The sequence below is a fragment of the Lolium rigidum genome, chromosome 6, assembly GCF_022539505.1.
Source record: "Lolium rigidum isolate FL_2022 chromosome 6, APGP_CSIRO_Lrig_0.1, whole genome shotgun sequence".
In the NCBI taxonomy this organism is placed as follows: Eukaryota; Viridiplantae; Streptophyta; class Magnoliopsida; order Poales; family Poaceae; genus Lolium; species Lolium rigidum.
In genome coordinates, this window is record NC_061513.1 from 205,947,618 (window position 1) to 205,959,945 (window position 12,328).

A 12,328-nucleotide genomic window follows, 5' to 3' on the forward strand; every position below is an offset into this window, starting at 1 on the left:
GAGAAGGTCATGCTTGGGTCAACTGCTGAGGTTCCCGACGAGGGACCGTCGAAGAAGCGTCGTGGAAGGCCGACTAACGTCGGCCACTTCCAGAAATCCCTTCCAACATCATCATCCGCAGCAACACTAGATGACACTGGAGGATGACTACAACGAGAGAAGGCGATTACGCATTCATCAACCAGGGGTGTGCGGGCTTCGCCATCACCCATCAGCTCAAGTAGGCCAGTTCCTCACCTTCAAGAAGGTGTCCTCCTTTGGTGTGGTCATCTTCGACCACACCTGCACTAAGGTGATGACCAGGTGCTCGTACCATGGTGATGCCACAAAGTGTGTTGTCTTCGAAGATCATGTCCAAAACTTACCTGGTACTGTGTCGCTGCTACCAGGTCGTCTCTAGTGTCTAATGGTGTCTGCTTGTTGCGTGTCGTGTTCTGGACTATGATCGTGTCTGAACAATGGTGTGTCCTGAACTAGTACCGTCTATGATCACTACTAAGTTTGATTGTGCTTCCATTGTGTTTTTGCTTATGCATTGATCACTGGCAGCCTCACCACCGAAGGGAAAAAGGGATTTTGGGTTGCAACCAAATAATAGGAGCGATGTTCTAGACTCATACTAGGACTGAAAACCGACTAACCAAACGAGCATAACCCAAATCTCCACGGGGCTGGAAAAACTCTGCATAGGCAACCAAATAACGTGGCTTTTCTGGTTCGTGGCCCGTCTCGGACGCGCAGATGGTTTCTTCCCACTGACGCAGTAGTAAAAAAATCGACCGAGGTGACCAAACGGGCCGTAGGCTACACCATGCCTTCATCGAGCAGGCACTACCTAAACATGCATTAGGTGATTTAAGAGTAAATTCCATTTTTTACCCCTTAGTTTGTCATTTGTGACAGCAATTACCTTATTTAGTAAAAAATCTTCTGCTATACCCCATTTTGTGAAATTTGTACCAACTCTTACCTCATTTAGTGAAACTTGTGCCATTGCCGTGGTGAATGCATGAACCCACCGTCACTATGAACTCCATCTCGAGCGCTCTGACAAGGGACAATCATCCGATGGCGCGGCATATGGCACGGCAGAGTATGTCAACGTCCGCGCCAAACGCCAGGTCAATGACAGGTCATTCTGCTGAACATCAGACAGAGCACGGCGTGCATGGCATCTATGATAGACCTTGACACTGTGGAACATTCACTGCTATTAGGTCCCTAGTCGGCGTTCCAAGGCCGATTGACAGGCTATTCCTCGCAGTAATCGAATCCTTCGATCAACTCACCGGTCAAGCAGCTATCTGATGCGCGCAGATGTATATAGGTAGAAGGTAGTGCGGCACTGCCACCTGATGCACATGGGAGGAAGAAGACATTGAGCTCGCTGGAAGTACTTGGACAAATACGTTTAGATTGGCGTATGAGACTAGATAGCTCTATAGGTCGTTGGATGCAACTGGCGGAAAAATCAAGTTCATTACTATACCGGTACAGTAACATCAGTACTGTAGATGATCCGTGCCCACCGGCCGCCGCTGAAAGAGGACGCAACAGAGCCAGGTGAGTATTAGGAAGGGAAATCGCCAGTGATAAAATATGTCAAGAAAAAAACAAACGGCATGAGATGCGAAAAGATATATTGCTATGACAATTGAATCTCACTGAATAGAACAGTGTAATATATTTAAATAAGGTAAGAATTGTCACAAATTTCGCTAAATGGGGTAAAGTGGATAACTCTCTACTAAATGGGATCATTGTCACACATGAAAAAATAAGGGGTAAAAAATAAAATTTACTTGTGATTTAATGCATGATCAACACACATGTTTAACGTTTCCGTAATGATGTATTATTACTGTAGTTCTAATAACATGCACTAAGCTACTAACTAATCTCCTAGAATCACTCTAGGAACAAGCTGACAAACTCTATTTACTAACAAACTAGATGACCAGATCATTCTAGAGTGCGTGTTTTGAGTTCTCAAAGATTCGACCATTGGAGGTCGATGGCTTTTAAACAGGGCAAAAACATCACCGATTGACAGTTCCATAACTTACTTCCTAATGCTAACCGCTATAGCCTATAGGCAATGAACAGCCACGAAGACAAGTAACCTGACAGAAAGTTGCCAAAGATCTAGGATCTCTTAGTTAACTCCAAGTTTAGTTGCATTTTTTTTAGGGAAAGTATAGTACATACCTCCGATTCAAGGAATAAGGCGCCCTCGTTTTACGTGTTTTTCGTTTGACTAAGAATTACTTCAAATATATAAAGATTATTTGTATAAAATTAACATCATTAGAAAGTGTTTTTCAATACGAATCCAACGATACTAATTACATATAATATAACCAAGATTTAGTTGCTCAATTTTTATGGTAAAAGTTCGTCTTGAAATACGTGGGTGCCTTATTCCTTGGAACAGAGGTAGTATTTATTACACATTATGATGGGTCCTGAAAGTTCTAGTGTACCCAGCGACTACACCCTTGCCCACCATGCGAGACATACTGCGGTCAGGTAATAACAAACGGCAGCAGGCCGTGGAACCGAAGGCGAAGCCGAGCTGTTGTAGTAGGGTAGGTATCCGGTAGGAGGTGGTTGGTAGTACGGCTGCTGGGGCGTGTTCTGGCCGCCGCAGCAAACGACTGGCACCGGCGGGCACGGCGCCTGCGTGCCCGGGGAGGCCGGTGTCGACGGCGAAGGTGGGGGCCCTCCGTAGATAGGCAGCGGATGCGGCTGCGACGGTGGCTGGCATCCTCCGCCGTTACATAGGACGGGACCCGAGGTGGCGTTGCCGCCCGCGTTGCCGTAGTCCGAAGCCGTCGCCATAGCCGTAGTTGCCAGCACCAACACCAAGGCATGCAGCAAGAGGACCGTCATAGTGTTTGATGTTGTAGTAGTTGTTGCTGCTGCTGTGCTGCGTTCTGAGATAGGTATTCTCTAGCTTCCGTGTGTTGTGGCTTGTGGATGGCGTATATATTCAGCCACAGTACGCGCATGGAAGGCATGCATCATGACACATGGATAGCAACGTGTTCGACGCTAGGCTACCATATGTGGACATGGAGACACTAGCTAGCCGCTTGGTCTCTTGTCCTAGATATACGTGAGTGCGTACATATATACGTACAAGTGGTTTCCAGCATGTTTCCTCGAGAAACTAGCTCGGTGACCCTTCGGCGGGCCGACCTGGTGACCTAAATAATCCGTTTCTATTTGGATCGGTTCACCAATAAAATGCGTCTCGTGGTTTGATACAAGTTTCATTAATTCAAACATAATTTATATAGTTTAAAACTAAAATCTAAACCCTAATTTGTTGCGCCGCTATCTTCTTTATCGTCGGAGATAAGGTCAATGAAGGGCAGGAACGCCTCTAGCTGAGGGACCTCCAGGCCTCCGGCGGCTGCGGCTGCTGCACCACGTACTGCGGCGGTTGCGCATACTATGGTGGTGTGGCTGGCGGCACGTACTACGGAGGAGGTGAGACCATCAGATCGCTTCTAAACGGGCTCATGGCACACGTGGCCCAACACGCTCTCAAAATGACAACAAGATCATTGCCAGACACAACTAATTAAGGCAAGGCCTTGAATTTTCACCTTGAAAGGTAAGACATTGAACTTCACCTGCGTTGCTGCCCCACTTGCATATTATTGTTACGACACGCCCAGAATACCAAGCAAATCTTCAATAACACCACGACTCGATCCTCCGATGCTAGTTCTCCAATTCGGCATTCAAGAAATTCTCCATCTCTAATACAACATAGATTAGAATGTCATCTGGCAACACAGAACAAAACTTCTCGTCACTACCTCCAGAACCAAATGATCGGAATAAATGCATGGGTGCGCCCGAATACCTCCCAAAACCAACACACTTCCCAAAACCAACACACTTCAGGCACGAGTACTATTACATTTTCCAGCGAAGCCTTCCAGAACTCAACATCCAGCCAAATACAGACGGACATGCATAAGAAAGTCTTTGTCTTGGCGCAAGAGAGATCCGCAGACCACCACCTTTATTCATGCCGATCCAGCATCCCCCACGTGACCCACCGGAAACCTGCAAGCCGCCGCTCCAAACCGTACCAGCGACCCAAAGGCAAGGCCGACAGGGAAAGGAGACGATAATGCAGGATCGATCCTCCACCGGAACCGGCCCAAAGCGTAGCTAAGATCGACATCAAGAGGAAGGGGCAGTCTAGGAGACATCCAGATCTAGATCTGGGATCACCACCACCGCCACCCGCCGGCCCAGCATCTTTACTCCATCCATGGCGTCACCGGGAAGAGATCTCTACCTCCACCTCGACCAGGGCGTCACCCAGGCTGCACGGCGATGCCCCGACCAGACCCACCCTAGCGGCCATGGCGGGGATCCCCGATGACCTCCACCCCCAACCACCTTCGTCGGCTGGGCCGCCGCCACCACGGCGAGGGCCGGCAGCAGCGATGGCAAGAGGAGGGCGTGGCGGGGGCTTGGCAGCGGCCCGGCAAGATCGGCCCCGAAGTCGCCCTAGGGAGCGCCTTTTTGTTTATTAGTGTATTTAAATAATAATGTAACACATAACTGTTACTCCTATATGTAACTCTGCCACAAAATAAAGATCTCTCTGAATATAACTCTTAATCTGACAACAGAACACATTACAACTAGACACGCATGGTAAGCGCAATAATCTGTTCAATAAATATGATGTTGTGCATACGATGAAAAACACCAGTGGCAACTGGTAACCCAGTTTCACTATCCAGGGAAGTGGGCGTACCCTTATCCTAAAGCAGTCGCTCACTGCTTAGGAGTGCCAACGATCAATCTGATCTCACCTGCCAGGATATGGACACCGTGTTAGCGAAGTTAATCATAAGTGATTTCACGGAAATAGGTAAGTGGGTGCCCGGTATTACAGGAGATGCAGAGCCAGAGAAGTTCCTGCTCCTGCTAGGGCTTCTGCTCACAGATTTTCCAGGAGAGGCCTGCAAAAGAATCCCATTAGTTGCTTTGAACAAACGACTGAAGTAAAGATTCGGTCAGCTCATCTTAAAAGACTTACAGAAGAAACTGAGGATCGGGATCTTGACAGCGATCTGCAAAAAGTTACACAAACAAAGTTCATTACAAGGGAGTGTTGAGTCATCCTAACACCAAAACCTATCAGCTATGAATGCAACAGTATGTCAAGAACTTCAGATATCCTGACAAAGAAACCACAGTGCAATTTACGCATTTGCCTATCAGGTCTGACTAATAAAACTGAAACTGAACATAAAACCTAACCAAGACGTGCATCCTCATTTGTTAATGACAATCTCTTGGCATCTACACTTGCCCAGAAAATGATTAAGCGGTACTTGTGATTCATTCTTCTCTATTTTAAAAACAACAACAGCAAAGCCTTTTATACCAAGCAAGTTGGGATAGGCTTGGCTAGTTTTAAATTATACTTTTAGAAGAATGTCAAGATAAATTAGCAGAAAGCTTAAAGTTCCATAAAAATGAGGGCCTCATTGATGATTATTGCAAATTAAGCCTACAATATACACCATTTAAATAATGCCACAAGACCCACTCCACATATCCTTACTGTCAAGACTATCTTGCTCCTAGGACTTGTTGCCACTCGCCATATATTTGGTGATAATCCATCTCTACTATCCATAGTTCCAAATCTCAACACATCCAATTATCTACGAAAGAAGTCCCCAGATCGCAGCATGGCCAGATCTAGGAAAAACAAAGATAATCTTAAACATTGCAGGTTAGCCAGCCAGCAGTGCATGTTCCATCATTCATTGGACCATAAAGGAAACAAAGCTAACATTCAAAGATAGTGATTCCTCACAAGAATTAATCATTGGTGATATCAAATTAAGGAAGAATGATGAAACATCAGGACAACCATTCTGGGACCTATTTATGTTTCTGTAACCTTAAATGACATGCATGCAAAAGCTCTTTCTCTTGTGATACAATTACCAGGCTCCTGACCTCCTTTCAGAAGGTCCAGTGGTCGGGATACTTAGACTGCGACTTCACAATGCAAACACCAAGAGGTTACACCAAAGAGAAAATAAGAAGAGGTACGGCAGGTGCGCTAGACAAAACACTGTGGCACACATGACAACCATCACCACAAATGGCCACATGCAGTCCAAGTAGCATATCGCTGGTGCCATCAGAAGGTGTCAAAATGCCTCGTGATTGCAAAATGGCACAACATCACTCGCATATCAGGCAAATCACCATGTAACAATATTGGACAACGCGCAAGTCAACAAATGCAGATGGCAGAACTGTGCGATTGTGAGCATCGTCTCGTCCGTGGATCGAGCCCGAAGAATTTGCAATGTAAGGGGACACCTGTGTCACCTAAGGCACCACAGGAACAACAAGAGCAGATGGCAGAACTGTGTCGCCTACAGGCCCTCTCATCCCGCTCTCATTCGCCTCCCGGCAATCACCAAGACGCATGTCAACCTGGCCGATTGGGGTTCCCATGCAATACCTTCAAGAAGGGTAACGAGGCCAAAAGGAGTCGGTGTGGCTGATGTTTCGCCCAGGAAAACAGCGAGGGGAGGTATATCTCCATGACCACGCCTCTAGGAAGGTTTAGGACGCTGAAGGGCACTGCCGTGGTCGCTCAGAACCAGTGATTTCTCCAGGAGCACGTGCCCCATCTCAAATCCAGCACCTCCATGGCGTGACCACAACCATGGGGAAGGGGCTTCGCCAACCGCGCGCCGCACCGAGGGCAGCCCGTACTTGCCAGACAAAACATCTGGAGAGAAGCTTACTTGACGGCACAAAACAGTGGAGGACCGCCATCCAACAGAAATGGATAGCAGGTGCCACTCGTGAGAGAAAAGAGACAGCCACACCTTGGCGCGGACCTGTACTGGGCAGCAGGGGCGGCCGTGTGTGCAGCATGGCGCCATGGTGACGGGCCAGTGGTGGAGCCAGGACAACAACCCTGTGTTGTCAGCTTAATGTTGTGTAGTCAAATACATGTATTTGTATAAATTTTTAATATTTTTTTGCACATTTTCAGCTTGTATTGTCGAAAAACTGTGTATTCGTTTGACTACACAGCTCAAGTGTGGCTCTGCCACTGCCACGGGCATCCCGTGCCAACATAATTCGGACGTGGACGTGTGCCACCAAGAGGCAGCATACCGGATAGGAAATGGAGAAAGGACAATCCTGGGAGCACTAGGGGGCACAGGGAAGGACTAGGCAGGGAAAACTGTGAGGACGTGAGACACAACAGCGCCGGCAGCAATGAGATTCGTGGCCGGAGGAGGTCAAGGTAAATAACTAAATACTGAATCAAAAACCTCCCGAGTCGCCTGGTGGGTTTCCTCCCATATCTTTGATGAACTGAATTACTGGTACTTCTCACAAAATAACTAGGAGGTAAATACAAAGTCGCAAACCTTTGATCCACGGGTAAGGGGGACCAGGAGACAGATCTAAGGAACAATGTGCTCAAGAATCAGTACCGCCGTGTAGATCATGAAGAGAACAAATTAAGATACCTGCTATAGCTGCGACTTCTTGAGTAAGAGACGCTAAGGCTTCTGCTTCTTGATCTAGCATTATACTCCCTCACCTACAATAGAGTAGCAACAATAGAAAATATTCAAGTTTTGTTGGTTTCAGATAGCTTATCACGTGTGCCACACGATGGAAAATATTCAAGTTTAAAATCAAACAGACATGCAAATACTATCTTAAATACTATTAAATTATTAATGGAAAAGAAGTAAACCCATACCCTGATATATGCCCGTGAAAATGCATTTCTGAATTCTGTATCATCAAGCTTCCTAATCTGCAAAATTACCAAGAAGATTGTGAAAATGTACATCACAGCGAAAACAGGGATGAACCACAAATCGCCAAAATGCGTTCTCAACAGATCCCCTCCCATAGCAATGAATAGTTTTCACAATAATTTCACATTACAGAGAGCGAAGGGTATAGAGAGCAAACCTACCGCGTATTTCATGTCATCATAGTTTGTATAATCCACAATTCCAACAATTTCTGAAACACAAATAAAATCAATTGCCATCAATATTGTGTGCATCACACTGAACTATGATTTGAACAATGGATACATTTATGGCAACAGATCCAAACAATTAGCTCCTCAATCTTATAGTGTGTGCACTACTACAATGTTTACATACTGGGAAAAGAAAATTAGAAGCATTATCACTAACCTCCAGCCTCCCGGTATACATCAGAAAAACAGACATCACCAGCCCGTCGCATGTGGTCCTGAATAAGTGAAGTTAACTAGTGCACAGCAAAATCAACAAACAGAAGTCATATACAATTCCAGTACCTTCAGATCTTGCCATGACGCTGACGAAGGTAAACCATCCACCATAACTGTGTGGTTCTCAACATGAAGATCTAAATGAGAATCCACATCAACAAATATCAATCATCTTTTAAGAAGATGGAGGTACAAACCGCGGTACTCCGAGCGCCTAGAAACACCTCCACGGCGTCCACTGCTAAAGCTTCTTGGGGGATCGTGTGAGTACGATTGACCTCTTCCACCATGAGCTAATTCCACCTGAGAGAAAAATTTAAGAACACATGCATGAGGAAGAAACAAAACGACTTCACTTTCATAAAGGTAACATACAGTACAGTACACTCATACCCGCAACCTGTAGCCATCAAAGGTATACCCATCACGACCATATATTGCATCATTAGCGTCACGGGGATCCTCAAACTACAAAAGCATCAGTTTTGTTAACATCCAATACTTAGTCATATCAAACCCAAAAAAGACTAGCACTATATTACATCACATTTTTATAATCATAATATCCCTTAGTCGAGAAATTATAATACAAAATGATAAAAATAGGCTGTCTTTTATCATAAATTCTGAATATAAGCTCCAAACAGCAGTAAAATATTTATATGACCATAACAAAAAAACTGACCTCAACAAAAGCGTAACCAGGAGGTCTTGGAGGAATCTTCAAGTCAATATCCACGATACGGCCATACTGCATAATGATACATCAGAGAAGGAAATGAAGGCATGAATAAAGCCATTCTGTTTTCTACAATGCCATGGAAGTTGTTGTGAGCTGCAACCTATTGCAAATTTCCTTACTAATCTACAACTTACACTGAAACATGATCAAGAATACCATCAATTTGTGCTACAGTATTATCATTTTATAACTGATGAAGACACTAGAAAAGGAATTGCAAGTAATCATTATACAAGACTAAAGATTTACCTTGTAAAAGAGATCCTCAACCTCCCTCTCTCGGATGTCCCCAGGGAGATTGCCCACATAAATGGTGCAGCTGTTGCGCCTGCCCATCGTGTCTGCGGTTACAGAAGATAAAAGTTCATACAGGTTATAGATGAAAAGGTAGGAGAAATGTAGTGCACTTCTAATTTTTTATGCAAAATATACTAACTCGGAGAGGGCAGAAAACAGTACAATTACAAAAAAAAAAAATACTATAGCAACAGAAGAAAATAAGTTGCCGGTGATGTCTCATTGTCACCAGCAGGAAAAAAGATCTCAGAGACAAATTTATACTCTAATATGTGTAACGGATATTATGGATTTAATTTAACTACAGAATCACAAGAAAGCTGACAGAGTGCGGCCTTGGGTCCCGTCGTCTATCTTTTTACTACCTGTTGTGCCACAAAAATTCCCATTACCTATTATTAAAGTACGCCCAAATAACTGCACTGAACTTTGTCAAATCAACTATAAAATCATATAGCATCTGGCAATGGCATGGTACCCTAAACCGATCCTTTTTTTTTTTTTGAGAATACCCTAAACCGATCCTAATGGCATCACAAGGTCGTCAGTAGTAGGAGAAAGTGTCGATTCTTGGTACGCGGCAGCTGAACCACGGTCTTCGCTATGTGAAGATGATTTCACCGTTTCCGCAACGTTCTATCGCTTACATGACACAAAGTCGAGAACAGAACCGTTGGTTGGATACAGCCAAACTCCTCGCATCGAGATTTAAAGAAGTGGGTAAATCTATCCGTGGTTACGCGAAAATAGAAATGGAAGCAAGTTGGACTGCGGATCTCTAATCGCGAAAAAAAAAAACCTGTAGACCGACGACAAAAGGAAAGGCGACCTGCGGGCCAGAAACTTACCCGGAAATCGCAGCGGGGAAGAGGAACTGCGCGGCAGAGACGGGAGAAAGTGGCGGAGAACTCGACGTGCTGGTGGTGATCGAAGAACAGGTGGATAAGTGTTCCGAGGTTTTCAGTTGGTGTCCCTGCGGAGTCGACAGGTCGGCGGCGGGTCGAGAAGCTTCGGGACTCCGCAGCCGACGCCGCGTGGAAAGGTAAATACGCTAAAGGTGTTATTTTACATTTGTACCCTAAATTCTCCTTTTTTTTTACACTAGAGGGCTCATTAAGAATAAATAATCCTTCAAGAGCACTAAGCTCCAGGGTTGGGGACGTTCCTGGGCGCTCTGCCCGTCGTTTTCACGGGTTCCACACAGCTCGCTTGCGTGTCGCGTTTCGGTGTCTACGGCGATTATGTGCTACGTGTAAGCGACGAGAGCCCTGTTGGGGTCGGTTCTGGATTGGTTTTGACCGGCTCTTCGCCCCGTCTTTCTCTTCCTTCTCTTTTCTTTTCGTCGCGGCGGTGGGTCACCTGTTCTTCCTGTTCATCGGCTAAGCTGCGGCGGGGTGTGGTGGTTTGGGTGGCGCTGCGGTGGCGCCTCGGCTGAGGCGCTGCGTGCGGGCTTTGGCGGCGCCGCGGTGGCCGCACCCGTCTCCTCCCTCTCGCGACCTAAATCGCGCAGCATCGCAAACCTAGATACTCCCCTGCTGGCGGCGGCGCGAACCCTAGCGCCTCCCCTTCCGGCGGCCGGCACAGGAAGATCGGGACGCGTGGAGGACGTACTGCCGGTTCCCTCCACGAGCCTTTTGCATCCCCGGCCTGCTGCCTCCACGGTCTTCTGCAAACCCGAGCGCCGGGCCTCTTCTGTTTCGGCGGGCGTAGAGGACGAGTTCGCCCGTCTCGCACCGGGCAGCTGGACCTCGCCGTCGATGTACCGGATGTGGGAGCGCTGCTCCTCCACGGGGACCTCCATGCTCGCCGCCGCGCGCGACCTCTAGCGCCCGTGCCTCGCCGGCGTTTTCGCAAGGTCGCCGAGGCAGGGATGCGGCCGTGAGCCCCACCTCCACGCTGCCGTCTAGGTGCACATCCCGCCACCTAAAGGTCGAAATTTCCCCTCCCTTTTCTCACGCTAGAATCAACACCATGCTTGCTACCTAATTTTGTATGAGCGCGTCTTTGCTGAGCTGCTGCTACAGGCTACATTGCTGGATTTGTTTTCCTGATTTGCCGTTTCAATTGTCCTGCCAGCTATTCTTATTAGTGATCTATGGCGAGAGAATTGCTACTCCAACTATCATAACAACTGTATTTCTGTTGACACGAGGGGACTTAGCCGAAGAAAGAAATATGTATCAACCGATATTACTGACTTAACAAATTGTAATACTATATTTGGATGGGAGATTCTATAGTTTCTGAAATCTGAAATTACATGTTCAGACTGTGGTGATGTGCTAGGTTGTTGTAGTTCCACCACATGACAGGTTCCAAGTTTCACTATAATCAGAAATTACAACAAATCTATCTAATTACATATACTCTTGAGTCATTACTGATAAAACAAGGGCATGCACAATGTTGTAGGCAGGGCACATCTCCTGTCTATTTTCACGTCCAGTTTATATGTGTTGCTTGATATACAAATTTAGCATGCAAATATTGATTGATTGGTACCGGGTGGATGTATAGTTAGCTAGGATTTATATCTTGCTTATTTAGCCTATGATTTTTTTAGAAATCTATTGGACTACTAACCAAACTGGACTCTATAGACTAATTGTAACCTTGTAGGACTCTACTAACGCCACAACAAATATGTACCTATTTTACGAACGGTATGATCTCACTGTCCAATTATAAATTATATTTTGCAAATGTCACAAATACTTGCTCTTACATACAACCTTATAATACAAGAACTTTTGGATAATCTTTCGAGGAAAAGGCAGGCACATCCAGCTATCAGCCAAGTGATAATATTTTCAGCAAAAATAATTCTGACAGTGACCTGTTTATCTTGCATCTGATCATACAGGTAAAGGTAATACAAAAATTGCATGTGGTTATGTGATTTTGCCATATGTTTTCTTCTAGCTTCCTATGTTTCTATGAATATGTGCAGTCATTATGCAGTCTGAGGTATTTCAGAGATAAGT

The 12,328-nt window shown here is 45.7% G+C and overlaps 1 protein-coding gene across 3 annotated transcripts; it reads right to left on the reverse strand.

Moving 5' to 3' along the window:
• Positions 1–4,630: 4,630 nt before the first annotated feature.
• LOC124665317 (serine/arginine-rich-splicing factor SR34-like) lies at positions 4,631–10,301 on the reverse strand. 3 transcript variants are annotated; one of them, XR_006990543.1, is made up of 14 exons: positions 10,193–10,301; positions 9,297–9,388; positions 8,991–9,056; positions 8,699–8,773; positions 8,503–8,608; positions 8,372–8,418; positions 8,247–8,304; positions 8,018–8,067; positions 7,796–7,852; positions 7,557–7,630; positions 5,606–5,745; positions 5,075–5,108; positions 4,929–4,997; positions 4,838–4,847 (listed from the first exon to the last, which is right to left on the reverse strand). XR_006990543.1 is itself a non-coding variant. In XM_047202730.1 (13 exons), the coding sequence occupies exons 2-13, from the start codon at positions 9,381–9,383 to the stop codon at positions 4,833–4,835; spliced, it is 738 nt and encodes a 245-aa protein (XP_047058686.1). In that variant the 5' UTR covers positions 9,384–9,388; positions 10,193–10,301; the 3' UTR covers positions 4,631–4,832. The 3 variants fall into 3 exon arrangements, 2 of the variants coding, with proteins under 2 accessions (XP_047058686.1, XP_047058688.1); XM_047202730.1 differs by lacking the exon at positions 5,606–5,745 and having other exon boundaries at positions 4,631–4,847; XM_047202732.1 differs by lacking the exons at positions 4,838–4,847; positions 4,929–4,997; positions 5,075–5,108 and having other exon boundaries at positions 5,117–5,745.
• Positions 10,302–12,328: the final 2,027 nt, after the last annotated feature.

Coding starts and splice junctions, on each gene's coding strand:
- LOC124665317 (XM_047202730.1), bottom strand. CDS start 9,383: ATGGGCAGGCGCAACAGCTGCACCATTTATGTGGGCAATCTCCCTGGG. Junction 7,853..8,017: donor ATGATGACATGAAATACGCG/GTAGGTTTGCTC, acceptor GTAATTTTGCAG/ATTAGGAAGCTTGATGATAC. Junction 7,631..7,795: donor TTTCACGGGCATATATCAGG/GTATGGGTTTAC, acceptor ACTCTATTGTAG/GTGAGGGAGTATAATGCTAG.